The sequence below is a fragment of the Sorex araneus genome, chromosome 11 (assembly GCF_027595985.1).
Source record: "Sorex araneus isolate mSorAra2 chromosome 11, mSorAra2.pri, whole genome shotgun sequence".
In the NCBI taxonomy this organism is placed as follows: domain Eukaryota; kingdom Metazoa; phylum Chordata; class Mammalia; order Eulipotyphla; family Soricidae; genus Sorex; species Sorex araneus.
Genome location: NC_073312.1, coordinates 38,141,146 through 38,157,857, shown reverse-complemented (window position 1 = coordinate 38,157,857; position 16,712 = coordinate 38,141,146). Strand labels below are relative to the sequence as shown.

Sequence of the window (16,712 nt, the reverse complement as noted above, 5' to 3'; positions counted from 1 at the left end):
ACAAGAGGTAAGGTAATGTCCTTGCATGAAGATGTGACCCTGTTTAAGATTGTGACCCTAGTTTAAGTCCCCGACACCATATATGATTCCCTGCACACTGCCAGTAGTCACTTTCGAGTCAGAAAAGTCCTGAACACCATGGGTGTGGCCCATAAACCAAAACTTAAGTGTTCCACTTTAAAATCATTTTCCCCGTATTGTAAGTGAAGCATTAAGTAATATAAATAACAACAACAACAACAACAAAATGAGAAAACACTGAGTACTCCTGGATTTGGCCCAAAACTAAACAATTATTTTTCAAAAACCTTTAAAAGAGTACTGTGGGAAGACTTGCTTAGTAAAAATATATTGACAATTTTTCTAAAACTGAAAGTACCTTTAACAAATAACTTAATAAGTAAATCCTTGATTATTTATCCTAAAGAAAACTATGTTCATAAAAATGTGCACACATAAGTCCATAGCAACTTTACTTGTAACAATCAAAACATGAGAACAACTCTAATATCCTGGAATACATCTATGGTTAAAGATACCTCTAGATCAGAGAATACAACTCAGCAATAAAAAGGAACAAACTGGGGCTTGAGTGATAGCACAGAGGGTAGGGCGTTTGCCTTGCATGAGGCTGGCCCAGGTTCGATTCCCAGCATCCCATATGGTCCCCTGAGCACCGCCAGGGGTAATTCCTGAGTGCAGAGCCAGGAGTGTCCCCTGTGCATCGCCGGGTGTGACCCAAAAAAAACACAAACAAAAAGGAACAAACTATTCAAGAATCAAGGGAATTAAGGAGAACAAAAAGAGGCAACTTAAAAAGATTAATACTGCAACCTTTCTGAAACAGATTTACAGAACTGGAGAACAGATTAGTGATTGCCAGAAGTTAGGAAAGAATTGGTGGTTATTAACAGGTAGCACCAGTGAGCTCCTTAATGACAGGGCAGCTACATATCTTTCTTATGGTAGCAATAGTACAATACTACAATTAATTTTCACATAAAACTGGGTACAGGTATAATAGGTGAACTCTAAATAAATAATCTCTTACTGAAATTTTAATACTGCATTAAGAGTTATGTAATGAGGACAGTGGAATAAAGTACATACAGGGAGTCTTCCTATTCATTTCCTTTGCAATTTCTTAAGAATCTACTATTTCAATAGAAAATGTTTAAAAAATACAGTGCCAGAACCTAATTACTACCATGCTCAAGGTCGATTTCCACAGGCTTGGGATAAGCCCCTCATGCATGACAATGAATCCAATGAAAAACCCAGGTATGTGGGTTTTGTGACTCTAGGTTCACACAAAATTGGGAATGGGCACCCTACACTCCTAAAAATGAGTATTAAATAATAAAAGAAATATTTCACAAAAAAGTATAATGGTAACTGTGATAGCAACTTAATTAACAGGATATTTATACAATTCTTATAGAGCTGTCATATTATTTTCATGGTTAAGAGAACAAACATTTTACCTTATCCCAGAAATCAACCAAAGCAGTAAAATCCCATTTCTTCGAATATGCCACGTTATATTTCAGAATAGCTTCCTGTGGAAAAAGCATAAAAAGCAAAGATTTCATGATGTAGCCAAGTGAAATAGCTATAAATAAGACTACTTCCTTTATTAATTACTTCCAGTAAAATTTTTTAATACTAGGTAAGCTTCCTTCTACCATTAGCTATTCCACATAGTGTTTATGAATAAATAATACATTAATATATTATTCATTTAAAAAATGAGATTAGAAAGATTTGAGTTTAGGGAAAAACACCATTATTCACCTAGAACATGTATATTACACAACAGATGATAAACTCCAAATGCACATAAATAAGATCTTAGGACATTTAAAAAGCAAAAGTAGGGTCAGAGAGATAGTACAGGTCTTAAGGCATAGGCTTTACAAGCAAATGTTCCCATTTTGATCTCCAGCAAAACATGGTTCCCTGAATATCACAGGTACAACTCTAGAACCCCTCCAGCACAACATGGCTGTGATTTGATATAGCTCCAGCAATATCAAATCCCTGGATTCTTACACTGACCATCAGCCCAGCTGGCGAAGAATAACTGGGAGACAAAATAACAACAACAAAATCCCAAAATAAGATAATGATTTTTGGCCCTCAATTATTATTATACTATGATGTCAAATAAATATGAATTATAAACTACTATCTCAAGACATATGTTATGCTGGGATAGGAGCCAAGAAGAGAGCACAAAGGACTGGAATGCATGAATTGAATTCTTAAAAGTCCTGAGTTCCAACTTTGGCACTGCACACCGTCCTACCCCCAGCATCAACAGGTGTAGTACTGGTGGTCCCCAACACCGTAAGGTCCAAGTAGCAAGCACTGACCTAGCCCAGCTGGCTGAACATTATTAAGAGTGACCCCCTGAACACTACTTGGGAAGACCCTCCCCTGCCAATAAAAATAAGTAAAATTTCATGGAGAGAGTTAAGTTGTAATAAGAATGTCTTTAAAGGTTGTCAGGTGAGTAATGAAAACAATGAGGAATACTTTCACAAGTTGTAAAAATGAGTTCTCTTCTTCCACAAGGTCACAGAAATTACACATTTATGTAGTAAAAAGTCAAAGTAGTATGCCATCTACTGGTGTGACTTTAACTGCTGAGTAAGTATTATACACTGGATTACCAAAGTGGAATACATAAAATAATTTACCAGTTATGCAGAAAAAGCTATTGTTTACAATTATATTCCACATCATCTTTTTAAATTCTATTTTCAAGGACAGGAGATGTAGCTCAGTGGTAGAATGGCTCCCTGTCATGTCTGAGGCATGAGATTTAATCCCAAACACCATATATGTTCACCAAAGTAACAATATGATATCCAATTGTGTATAATGCACAGCTATATTAGTATCGTGATAAATATGATTTATAAACTATTAACTTTACTTGAACATATTCCAAGTTATTTTTAACTAAAGATATATATTGACCATAATATTGAAAAAACAGAGATAATAAATATAATATCTTTCCAAATGTTCTTATTGTTGAAGATTTTAAAAATAAACATTGATTAAAAAATAACTTCCTGAAAAATACATGCATAAAAATAATCACTATTAGTGGCTGGAGCGATAGCACAGCAGGTAGGGCATTTGTCTTACATGCAGCTGACCTGGATTCAATTCCCAGCATCCCATATGTCCCCTGAGCACCTCCAGGAGTAATTCCTCAGTGCAGAGCCAGGAGTAACCCCTGAGCATCAGTCAGGTATGACTCAGAAAGAAAAAAAAAATCACTAAGCATCTAGGTTAAAAAATAAGGTAGGCTGGAGAGATAGTACAAGAATTAAGGCACTTGCCTTGCATATGGCCAACTAAAGTTCAGTCCCAATAAACACATATGGTTCTCTGAGCACTGCCTGGAGTGACCCCTGAGTACAGAGTCAGGACTAAGTCCTGAGCATTGTCAGGTATGACTTTCCTCTCTCCCCAAAAACAACTCAACAAAATATACAGTTTCCTTGGAATCAAAAGATTTCCAAGTTCCTTTAAGAAAGCGGTGGGGTCAATACCCCTACTGCAAACCACAACACCTAAAAGGAGAGAGAGAGTACAAACTGGAATGCCCTGCCTCAGAGGCGGGGTGGGGTGGGGTGGATGGAACTTGGGGGTGGGAGGGATACTGGGTTCATTGGTGGTGGAGAATGGACACTGGTGGAGGGATGGGATCTCAAACATTGAATGAGGGGAAAAACAAGCACGACAATGTGTGAATCGGTAACTATACCCTCACTGTGACTAATTAAAAAATAAATAAATTTAAAAAAAGATATAAATGTTGGAGAAACAAAAAAAAAAAGCAGTGGGGGAATCGAGTAGAACATCAAAAAATAATATTAAAAAAAGCCTTTCACTTCAAAGTAATAAAACATTTTTAATGAAGAAAGAAAAGATTGTAAGACTTGTTTCTCATCTCTGGTACCTAGTTTCAGAACCACACACAAATTATTACACAAAAAAGTCTAATGGCCCCAGAAGTCACGCCCTAAACCTGCCCCTGGTGCCATCTTGCTGCACTCAGCAGTGAAGAATCCTGGCTGGCTGGCACCACAACACTGGAGAATGCTCCGGACCCCAAACCGAGCTGATAACACTGGGGTGCCCCAGATGGAGCAGGTGCAGTCTCCCTGCTTTCTCCAGATGGAATCCTGGCGACCATGAGCTTCTACAAACATGGCCCTGGTATGTGGGGATCAGGACTATTTCTCCAAACCATGCGGCAACTTAAGCGGCCGCACAACCTTTTCTGATATACAAAAAAATGCTCAGGAAAGGCTCCTCCACTCATGAACGGCCATGATCCCAGAGGCACACAAACCAATCTCGGAACACAGCTGCTGCTGGCAGAAATACCTCTGGACTTAATTACTAAAATACCAGAATTCCAAAACTGCACAGCCACTATTGCGGCTATGTGACATCATATGCTCTTCATTATCAGGAATAGAAAACAAATTATCTAATAATGCCTTTTCGGCAGGTCTGAATGTTGGGGTAAAATTCCAAATAATAGTGGGTTTTCTGTCAAAAATTGAGTGTAATCAAAGTAAAGAGAGAGTAAAGTGAAAATCATCTGCCACACAGGCAGTGTGGGGGGTGGGATGGGGTATACTGGGGTTCTTGGTGGTGGAACATGCGCACTGGTGAAGGGATGGGTGTTTGATCATTGTATGACTGAGATTTAAACCTGAAAGCTTTGTAACTGTTCTCACAGTGATTCAATTAAAAAAGTCTAATGGACAAACTGTGCATATACTGGAAAAAACTACTGATATACTCAATAATACAGATAAATCCAAAAATTTTCATTCATTCTGAGCAAAAGAAGACAGACATACTAACATACAAAGCAATTTCATTTATACAAAATATAAATGGATCAATAGGGTTTTGAGTTTTAGTTTTGTTTGGGAAAAAGGGCAAATGAATAGTAACTTGGGGTGAAAACAGAAAAAGAAATCAACCACAAAAGGGTAAAGAAATTTTTGAGGATGACAAATATTTTGTAGTTCCTACACTGTAGTAGAAACTCAAAGGGAATGCAAAAGCTAAATTTCATGAAATTTCACACTTTAAATTTTAAAGGATATAAAAGAATCCTCAAAACTGTTAGGTTGGTTAATATTTTTTTTTTTGCTTTTTGGGCCACACCCAGCGATGCTCAGGGGTTACTCCTGGCTTTGCACTCAGGAATTACTCCTGGCAGTGCTTGGGAAACCACATGGGATGCCGGGGATCGAACCCGGGTTGGCCACGTGCAAGGCAAATGCCCTACCCACTGTGCTATCACTCCGGCCCCTAGGTTGGTAAATATTTTAAATAGCCACTTACTCTAATCCTTTTATGGAACTTACAGTTAGCATTAACTATTAATTTTCAGATTTCAAAACTATTATAAGATGTTCCTCCAGTCATTAGAAAAACTTCTAGCTATTTTATATTCCTAGTTTTCAACTGTTGAGATCTTTTCAGTTCATAATTCATAATAAGTACAATCAAAGTATAAAGAAGTCCATTCTTTGTCTTATTACACAGCTCACTTAGGTAGATATTACTGTGTAAATCAATGTTAAAGGAAACAGTTCCTTTTTAAAAGGAACTTACTAACTTTTTAGCAGTTCTGACCTCCTCTTAATTTAACAGCAAATGGCTAAAAACAGTAAAAAAATATAGTAAATTCCATAAGAGGGATTTGGTGTTTCCTCTCCCTCTCACAGTGTTCTCTCAGCAAAGGAAACAATTACCATATGCAGGTAGAAGAAAATCTCGATGGATTACTCTGTTCTGTTGAATCTACCATAAAATAAACAAGAAAGGGAAATTCAGATTAAAGCAATTACCCTTCCTAAAGTAATCATGACACACTAAGGAATTGCTTAAGTGATGAGAAAAGAATGTAATTTAGAACACTATGATTATCCTGTGTTTACACAGGAAATAAAAATGCAAGTTCTTAAAAATAGCCTTCTTTATATAGTCAGAACACTAAGACAATGTTTCTCATTAAGAAATCTGGGCGGTATTCATGGGTATCCTGCTTCTGTGTTTGCTATAGTTTATAGTGGTAGTTAGGATAACAAAGTCCAAATGAAAACACACCACAGGAATCAAGGCCAATAAATAGATATAAATGCTAAAAAGATCGAGATATCCTAAGAGATACCACAGTACAATGTTAACTTATACATAATCTTGTTCAAAGTGGTCACTATTATATTTATTTGCAATGGTACTTTGTATAGAGATTCCATCTTTGCATATGCTAACATCAATGGACTGTGATTAATAAATATAGTATAAACAATTTTTTTCTTTATAAAAAAATTTCATACCATGCTATTTTGAACTTCAAGTTAAGAGTTAAAAACCCCTGGTTTGAGGTAAGGTTTGTGAATAACAACAAATGGTTTTTTTTTTTTTTTGCTTTTTTTTGGGGGGATGGGTCACACCCGGCAGTGCACAGGTACCTGGCTCTGCACTCAGGAATTACCTGTGGCAGCACTCAGGGGACCATATGGGATGCTGGGAATCGAACCCGGGTCAGCTGCGTGCAAGGCAAACACCCTACCCGCTTTGCTATTGCTCCAGCCCCAACAACAAATGGTTTTGACTGTGACAGTGAACACAAGTCAAATCATGGTTCATAAACACTTCATAAACACAGAACACAGGTTCATAAACAAAGAAAAAAATCAAATTGAAATAGTTACACAAGTACCAAAATATTAAAGTTTTATGTTTGCACAAATATAATTCACGTTATACTAAAAAGAAGACAACTCTGGAAAACCCTGATTTAAAAGTACATTACAAAGGGCCACAGAGACAGCAGCAGAACCTCTCATGTTTGAGGGGGTCCTGGGTTCAATTCCACCCCACATTTGAAAATGAAAACAAGACAAAATTTTCAAAACCTCTGGAGCACAGTAAGTTTATTTTTACACTTCAAAGACAAAAACAAAACCCTCTTCGGCAGAGAGATAGTACAGCTGGTAGGGTGCTTGCCTTGCATACAGTTGACCCTGTTCAGATCTCTGGCATCTCATATGGTACCCTGAGCACCGCCAGGAGTGAACCCTGAGCACAGAGCCAGGAGTAAGCCCTGGGCACCACCAGGTAAAGGCCCCCAAACCGAAATAAATACATAAGTACATTACAAGATTGAGAAACACTACTACTAAGAAATGAAACTTCAAAATACATATGGCGCAAAATATCAATGCTTTTCACATAAAGAAAAAAGAACATAAAATAGGAACTACAAAATAATATAGAAAGTTTAAGAATGGCAAGCAACTATAAATGGAAAAGATGATATAAAACTTGAAACTATTCTAACAAATTCAGTTTCTCAAAAAAAGTTAAATTAATATACACAGAACTATAGAAAAACGTGTTACTGTTTGTTATAAAACAGTTTTAAAAGTTTACACAGATGTAGCATCAAATATATACACATATACATACACTTGTCACAGTTTATATATAAGAAAAACTACCTAATGACTACCTTTGCTGTTAAAAAAAATATTTAAAATGAAAAAATTACCCCCCAAAGATCAGTAAATTATTAAACTGCTAGTAGCTATAATAAGAGTAATGAAAAATAGAAAATTTTTGCAATAAAAATATGCTTATTGTGTACTTCAATCATCACAAAAAAGCTTCCCCCTGGGCAAATACTGCTGAAGTCATAATTCTTTCCTAATTTACCCTTAAACACATTTCAGAAATATGGTAATTCTGAAACAAAAGAGAAGTCTGCATTGGAGGAAATTGGGTAGGGAAATCAAGAAACAGAGGTCTTATTCCTGGTTGGACAAATTATTCTGCATGGCTCTAGGCAGTGCAAGTCATATACAATTCTCAATTTTTCTATTCATATTCTAGTAATAGAGTGGAAACCAATAATATCCCTATGGAGAGTTCCTTCCTCAGGAAGAACGCACTTTGTATATAAATGTATTACCTGTGTCTATTAAGCATCAAAATACGTGTTTGAGGGAGAGACACAGAACCCACTTCTAAGAATTACATGTAGAAGACAAGAGAAAAAAACACACCTTCAGGTTTTGGGGTCGTGTGAATTTATTGAGAAGTGCAGTCTGAATGAGCTCCCACCGGCTTCCTGCAGTTCGCTCACCATTCTTCAAGTAAAAGGAAAAACAGATGAAGAAAGTATTCTAAGCTCATTTGCAGCATAAAATCAGAAGCCAACCAAGCAAGTATTATACTATTTCTATACTATTTTTCATAGATTAAATCAGCAGCTCTCATGGTGTGGCCAAAACAAACAAACAAAAAAACACAAAAATAACCCAGCAGCATTTTTGGCGGGTATTTTTTCTCTTAATAATTTACTATAGTAAGTTTATTCAAAAGAAACTTCATGGCTTATCTATATAACTCAGGTGACCACTCTCCTACTGGTATTAAGTTTACTCTGGTATTATAGGTGCTACCATGCCCACTTGAATCATTTTTATTTGACAGGGATTACCACCCAGCAACATTTGGTGGGTGCAGGGATTAGTCTTAATAATGATGAAGGGGTCTGGGGCAGGGGTACATGCAGTAGTACTGGATATTGAACGTAGGACCTTACAAAGGTATGTGCTCTACCACTTGAGCTATCTTCGAAGCTTCTCCACTTGAATATTTGTCACCATGCCAAGGGGAAAGGAGCAGCAAGAGATCACACCTGTTCTTGTATGCTTTGTTATATGTACTACTTATGATTATTATCCATTCAGATATCACTGTATCACTGTCATCCCATTGCTCATCGATTTGCTCGAGCGGGCACCAGTAGCATCTCCATTGTGAAACTTGTTACTGTTTTTGGCATATCGAATACGCCATGGGTAGCTTTCCAGGCTCTGCCGTGCAGGCGGGATACTCTCAGTAGCTTGCTGGGCAGAGGAATATTTGAAAAGAGAGGGGCAGAGGAATCGGACCTGGCTCGGCCGCGTGCAAGGCAATAACCCTACCCGCTGTGCTATTGCTCCAGTCCTACCTGCTGTGCTATTGCTGGATTATTATCCATAAAATAATTAATCTTATTACCCCATCTAACCATAAGGATACTGGGAAAAGTGAATTCCTGTACCCAAGGGTGAAAAAGGAAGATGACAAATACTAAGCGATATCCATGATTAATGTTTTCCTCAATATCCAACCTATTTTTTCAAATATTTTACGTGTGGTTATTTTTAAAATTAATTTGCCACTGGTTTAACATGACTTCACATCTACATTCTTACCTCATCTTCCACAGGATATAAGTTTTGTTCTGAACAAGGCATCTTAACATGTTTGTTGTCCCACAAATCCTTAAAATGTGTTGGAAAAGGTTTAGGAACTTCTCCCGCTCGTAAAAGATCTACCTGAAATATAGATAAACAAAGAAAAGTATAAGTACATTGAGATAGATCTACTTCCTCAAAATAGATTGACAAACCAAATGCTATAAAATACAGACCAGTTCCCAAACAAGAAATCTCAGAGGTCCTTTTCAGCTGTTCCCAGTCCATATCTCCACTTAATAAAAATCCAAGTAGCATACCATTTTGTGGCATCAAACACAAAAACATTAATTCAGAAAATTATATGCACACCTACGCTCATGGCCCAGAAAAAGAAACCCAAATGCTCAACTACAGAGATGAATGGATCAAAAAATTGTGATGTATATAACAATGGAATACTATGCATCTCCAAGAAAGAACAAAATCATGCTATTTGCAACAACATGGATAGAACTAGAGGATATCATCATGCTGAGTAAAGTCAGTCAGAAGGAAAGGGATACAATATGATCTCTCTCAAAGGTATCGCAAAAAGATACAAACTGAAGTAGCAAGTGACAAAGGTTCAAAGGCTACATAATGGGAGAATTGATCCACACAACTGAGTTAGATGTGAAGGGATGAGAGGTAGGGGTAGTGAAGTGCTTTGGGGAAAGATCTGGAGACACTGGTAATAAACGTGGTGTTGGAATTAAGTATTTAAGAAAACACTATTCATGGTACTGTAAACCACAGACTCTCAATGAAAAAAAAAAAAATAAACTCTTAACTTTGCTTGGGAATAACATTATCTTTGCATTTTAAGGATTCTAATCCTTAAATTGTGCCCCCTCTGCCTAAACGCTGAATCCAAATGATGTCCTCAATGTTTAACATTTTTCCAGCTGGTTAAATATCTATTCTGAACTTCAACAGCTCCATTTTAATTTACCCTAAAATGTTTTCGGAAATTAAAAAAAAAAAGTTTAACTCTTATTTTATTCGATCATTATCATACACTTATTTGTCCTTTTCCAATAGATTCTAATCTTATAAGTAATAACCACATTAATTTTGCATTTTGACAATCTGCAAAGATTCATCTGTATTATAACTTTATTGCAGATAACAAAATAATCAAATACATATAAATTTCAACAATAATGTTATGAATGAAAGGCTCATGGTATTATGATAACCTAGCCTTTTTAAACTTTCTAGAAGGAGCAATTGAACTAAATTTCTAATAACTTTTAAAAAGTTAATTAATGAAAAGGGAAAAGGAAAAGTAGGCAGCTGTACAAATCTAAAACCCATAAGAAATAAACGTTAGGCTATCTTACTGTTAATATGTAAGTATGAATGAGATCATCCATAAAATGCCTAAGAAGAAAAGGGTAACTATTATGTAAACACTTTGGAAAACTCCAAGAACATTTACTACTCACATACAGAAAAAGAACTAAAAGAAAAATCCAGAAGAAATGGCTATCGAAGGTAGGAATAAAACTCATACTATATATTATAGATACCAAAGGATGTGACTATTCAGGAAAGACTAGGAAGAAAGAACAGTCAAAGTGGACTGGGGAAAATAGCTCAAAGGGCTGTAGTGCATGATTTGCACATGTGATGCATGAGTTCAAGATATAGCACCACATGGTTCCCATTTCCCCTCACCTCCACCTTACTCCCCCACGGCACTGCTGAGAGTAAATCCCCAACCACCTCCTAGTATGGACCTAAACTCCAAAATCAAAATGATTAAAAGTGGCTTAGTCATCAATAATGCTGAATATATTTTCTCCAAATGGAGGCCCCAAGGTGTTTTTGTAAAGATGTTCCACATAATCTGAGGTGAGAATAGGTACCAGTCAAACTCACTAATAGGTGAATAAGTTTCGTGTGCATATATGAATATATATATGTATATTCATGTGTGCATCAGTATGTATGTGTGCTTGTGTATCAATGTGTATATTTATCAGTGTGCTTTGTTTTGTTTTGTGGTGCCAAAGATGAAAGCAAAGGCTGTACTACTGAGCTACAGTCACAGATCCTGGATGTTTTTTTTAATTCTCAAAAAGGTGTCACCATGTCCACAAAATTTCAGACTGCGTTATAGCCCTAATACCAATGTAAGTTTTATTTTTATTACTTTAAATACTGTCACTATTCCTGGCATCTTAGAAATGTAACTATGGATTAGTCATTTAATAACTATTTATTACATGTATATGTTACCATATTCATGAAAAAGAATCTGAAAGAAAACAGACTAAATTGTTAATTTTTGGATTAAGATTAAGAGAAAATCGGTTTTCTGATTTGCATACTTCTACATAATAGCATTTTTTTTACTATGACCCTCAAATATTATCTAATAAAATAAAGATTTTTTAAAGAACCCTCACACACTACTGGTGACAATGCAAACTGACCCAGGCCTCTATGGAAATAGTATTGGAGAAGTTTCAAATTATTAAAAGCTAGATCTTCTAGGCATTCACCCTTAGGTATCAATCCAAATCATACAAAACACTAATTTGAAAAGACACAGACACACCTATATCCATTGAAGGGGTTTACAATAGTTAAAGTATGGGGGGAAAAACCAAGTACCCAATGACAGATGAATGAATAAAGAAAATAAGGTATACATGAATAATGAAAAAAGGAAAGATAAAAACCTGGAGCGAATTCGAGCATTGTATAACTGAGATTTAAACCTGAAAACTTTGTAACTTTGTAACTTTCCACAATAAAAAAAAAAAAAAAAAAAAAAAAAAAAAAAAAAACCTGGAGCGAGGTGATCGCTCAGTGCCTATGGTGCCTGACTTGCCAGCACAGTCTGAGATCCCCAGTGTCACAACAGATTTCTGGTCACACTGCAGTCACAGCCACGGAACACTGCAATAAAAGGTTTCATCCCCTGGTAACTAAAAAGATAGCCAAGCACTGCAGTCAGTTCAACTCCCTGCAAGCTTGGGGGCAAGCACAACTAAAGGAATTCAACACCTGGCACTATGGCTGCGTGTGACCACCACAACTAAAATGTGTGAGCATCACATCAAGTATGTGTATCCCCCAACTTGTCCCCCTCCACAATCACATCAAGAGGAAAGGGAAGGAGGGGAAAAAAGAAATTGAAGATGAAATTTGCCTTTCATAATATAGATGGAATAGGTCATGCTACCTGAAATACGTCAGAAGGAGAAAGATAAATACTCTCATGTGGGATGTAGAGAAGCAAAACAAAGGAACAATCTCCTGGCACTGTGCTCACTGGTCACTTCTGCAATACTTGGGAACCCATATGCAGTGCTAGGTATTGAATCAGGTTCAGTGTTCAGTTAACACTACTAGCAGGACTTGGGGAACCATATGGGATGCTGGGAACTAAATATGGGTTGCCACACACAAAGCAAGTAGTCTACGTGCCACACTATCACACTAGTCCTTTAACACATTATTTTAAAAATTTTGTTGGTGCGAGATGTGTGTATAAGACGCCCAAGGGACAGTGATGGAAATGTCTAGAAAATCTGAAGCACAGAAAAAGAAGGCAAAAGTGGAGAATAATTTGAGAAAACTGGACCACATACAACTTAGAATTTAAAGGACTAAATCAGTAACTAGCATGCAATGACAACTATACTGTCAATAGGAAAAAGGAAAAATAAAAAGAATCCAGTGCGTTTTATTTAAAGCACTAAATTCATAGGGGAAAGGTCTGAGCATACTACCATGGTACCAACAAAAAGAATGCAAAAAATCCCTGAATTGATCACAGAGTCCTGCATGGAGTTCTTGGACAAAATCCACCAGAGAATAAGTCACTACCTTTGAGAGATTTGTGACTGCACAACACAGATATCTGATTGATATCACATATAAGGAGAATGATCCTGATAGTAGGAAGGAGTAAAAACAGGCTGAAAGTTCAAAACTTCAACTGAGAAAAGAAGGGTGAGCAGGCACCAGGATTTACAACTCCACTCTTGGCAAAACCTAAATTGGAGGCAAAATAAAAAACTGAGAATGGCATGATATTCTATTCCTTAGTAGTCCCATTACCTGCTATAAACTCGTTTAGAACAAGATGTACCCTACAGTTTATACTTCCACAAGTATAGGGTGGAATAACTGTGCAGGATTACATGTTAAAAGATTAAATATAAAACTACCATAGGACCCTGTAATTCCATTTCTTGGTCTCTATTTCAGAAACAGAAAAACATGAATTAGGAAAGATATATGCACACCTATATTTACTGCAGCCAAAAACTCAAACAACCCAAATGTTCAACAAAAAATAAGTGGATAAAAAAATCATGATATATTAGAAGGCAGTAATGTGACACCCAAGCACTGCAGACCATTTTTCCCAGAAAATGGGGGCCTTAATGCTATTCACATGATGACATTGCCACAGGTGCTCTCAGTTCCTAGTTTGTTAAACTGTGGATCATAATTCCATAAGGGGTCACATAACTGAATGTGGAGGTTGCTTTATAAGTAAAACAAATTTATGATTAAAAATGGAAAAAAATTATGTATGTATACCCAGTGGAATACTACTCTTTTTTTTTTCTCTTTGGGTCACACTCAGCGATGCACAGGGGTTACTCCTAGCTCTGCACTCAGGAATTACTCCTGGCGGTGCTCAGGGGACCATATGGGATGCTGGAATTCGAACCCGGGTCGGCCACGTGCAAGGAAAATGCCCTACCCACTGTGCTATTGCTCCAGCCCCGGAATACTACTCACTTTTAAGAAAAGATGAAATCCTGCCTTTTGCTACAACTTGGAAGGAACCAAAGGGTGTCAAGTTACACAAACTAAATCAGAAGGAGAAGGACAAGTGCCAGGCGATCTCACTCATACGTAGAACATAAAATAAAGAAAGGAAATAGACAACGGTAAATGAAGGTACTAGAATTCTAACAACAGAACTGAGGTTATCAAGTGAGGGGTAGACAGGGGACTGGAATGGATGTGGAAGTGACATAATTATAGTAGTGGAGGGTACTGGGCACTTTGGCGGTGGCAGAGGTACTGCACATTATAGAGCAGAAGTGTATATATTAATAGCTTTATGGAAAAATATACATTTTTTAAAAAACAAAAATTTAATGTCCTAATCTGCTCACATGAGTCATGTTATGATTTCCTTAAATACAATTAGGTTATTATTCTTGTATCATACTGTTGACTTCTTAATATTTCAAATGTGAAGAATAAAGAAGTATTCTCTTTTTTTTACATTAGTCTTACAAGAAACTAAGACTTGGAATTTTCTCTTTATAGGTAAAAAGTAATACTGACCCTAATAGTTACTGTATGATTGGCAGATGGTCTCAAAAGAGGCAGCCGGGTCCCACATCTAGGCATTCTTCTCATCTCCTCAATAGGAGTTCCAAGCCATTTCTTATCAGGAGAAAGGTGAGGTGGAATGTATTTAGGGATCTTCCTTTCTGCTCTTTGATGTTTGATTTCACACTGTTCTTTTCTGAGGTTAAAACAAATATACTCAGTCACAAATCACACAAATACAAAACTTACCACCGAAACATAATAATTTAAAATGTGCCAGGTCAATCTCTATCCTTGGTATTCCCTCAAGCATAATAAAGCCGATCATAAAACCAAAGGACTTATTTTCAGTAATCTGTGAAGGGAATTACCCAACTCATGTACATCACTTTTTGAAAAAAGATTATCAGAATATAGATACTGCCAAATGGATTGTGGTATCTTGTACAGGCATACTTCATTTTATTGTGCTTCACTGATATTGTTTATTTCTAATACAAAATAAGATTTGGACTTAATCTGAATGACACCAAATTTATCAGCCTCATTTTTCTCATTTCATTGTTATCGCCCTTTGGCAATGGCATGTGTTCACTTCATTGTTTCGCCATCATCTTTTGGTAATTCTCATATTATTTCAAATTTTTCAGTTATTATACATGTTATGGTAATTTTTGATTAGTGATTTTTGATGTTACTACTAAAATTGAGGGCACCAAGTTTCTTGCCAATAAAAGCAGTAAACTTGATAAACATATATATTTTGACTATTCCACAGGCCCCAGTTATTCCCCATGTACTTTTCATGGAGCTTCCCTAGTCCTTGAGACACCACAAAACTAAAATTAAACCAAACAATGCCCTCTAGGTGTTCAAGTGAAAGAGTCACACATTTCTCATTTTAATTCAAAAGCTATTGGAGCCAGAGCAATAGTACAGTGGGGAGGGCGTTTGCCTTGCCCACAGCCCACAGCCGACCCAGGTTCAATCCCCAGCATCCCATATAGTCCCCCGAGCACCACCAGGAGTAACTCCTGAGTGCAGAGCCAGGGGGCACCAGAGCATCACCAGGTGTGACTCCCCCCAGCCCCCCAAAATAGCAAAAAGCTATAGGAGACCAGGAAAGTAGATCAGTGGTAGAGTGCATTCTTTGCATATGCAGACCTTGTATTCATTCCCTACCACCTCTTTACCAAAAAGAAGCTAGATATGACTAAGAATAGTAAAGAAGATATATCAAAAGTCAAAGCAGGCTGAAAGCTAGTCTCCTTTCACCAATTAGCCATTTTGTGAATGTCAAAAAAAATTATTGAAGGAAATTAAATGCACTTCTCCAGTGAACACCAGTGAACAAACAAGCAATAAGAATGTGAAATAGCTGTATTTGTTGAATTGAAAAATGAACCAGGCACATTTCCTTAAGACAAAGCAGCTGAAAGGCAAGGAAGCTACAGGAGAAAATTCAACACTAGTACAGGTCTATTCATGAGGACATAAGAAAGCAGCATAACATATGTATTTGATTAGATGTTTGTGGGCAACAAATGGCAGTCAGCATGCTGCAGAAGCACCTCTGTCCTTTGTTCCCACTGTCACTGTCACTATCATCCCGTTGCTCATCGATTTGCTCGAGCGGGCACCAGTAACATATGTATACAACACAAAAATGCAAACTAAAGCAGTAAATGGCAATGTAGATGCTGTAGCAAGTTTTTCAGTGTATCTAGCAGAGGTAACTGAAAATGGTAGCTACAGCTATCAAAAGATTTTCACTATAGACAAAGTAGCCGTATATTAGAAGAAGATGACTTCTAAGACTTTCAAGCAAAAGAGAACTGAATGTCTGGATTCAAAGTGTCCAAGGAAACGTGACTGTCTTATTCACTGTATCATTGTGTCACTGTCATCCATTGTTCATCAATTTACTTGAGCGGGCACCAGTAACGTCTCTATTCTTCCCAGCCCTGAGTTTTTTTTTCTTTTTGGGTCACACCCGGCAATGCACAGGGGTTATTCCTGGCTTATGCACTCAGGAATTGGAGGTGCTCGGGG

General features: G+C 37.0%; 1 protein-coding gene across 2 annotated transcripts in view; it reads right to left on the bottom strand.

The window, feature by feature from the left end:
• The window catches only part of PARG (poly(ADP-ribose) glycohydrolase), a 101,985-nt gene that overhangs the window by 72,537 nt on the left and 12,736 nt on the right, over positions 1-16,712 (bottom strand). For both annotated transcript variants that reach the window (XR_008627045.1, XM_004607388.3), the window contains exons 4-7: positions 14,673-14,856; positions 9,321-9,443; positions 8,121-8,204; positions 1,485-1,559 (exon numbers count right to left, since the gene is read on the bottom strand). Coding sequence is in view for 1 of the 2 variants with exons in the window: in XM_004607388.3 (XP_004607445.2) it covers positions 1,485-1,559; positions 8,121-8,204; positions 9,321-9,443; positions 14,673-14,856 (466 nt within the window). In the remaining variant the exon portion in view is untranslated. The remainder of the gene's footprint in view (positions 1-1,484; positions 1,560-8,120; positions 8,205-9,320; positions 9,444-14,672; positions 14,857-16,712) is intronic.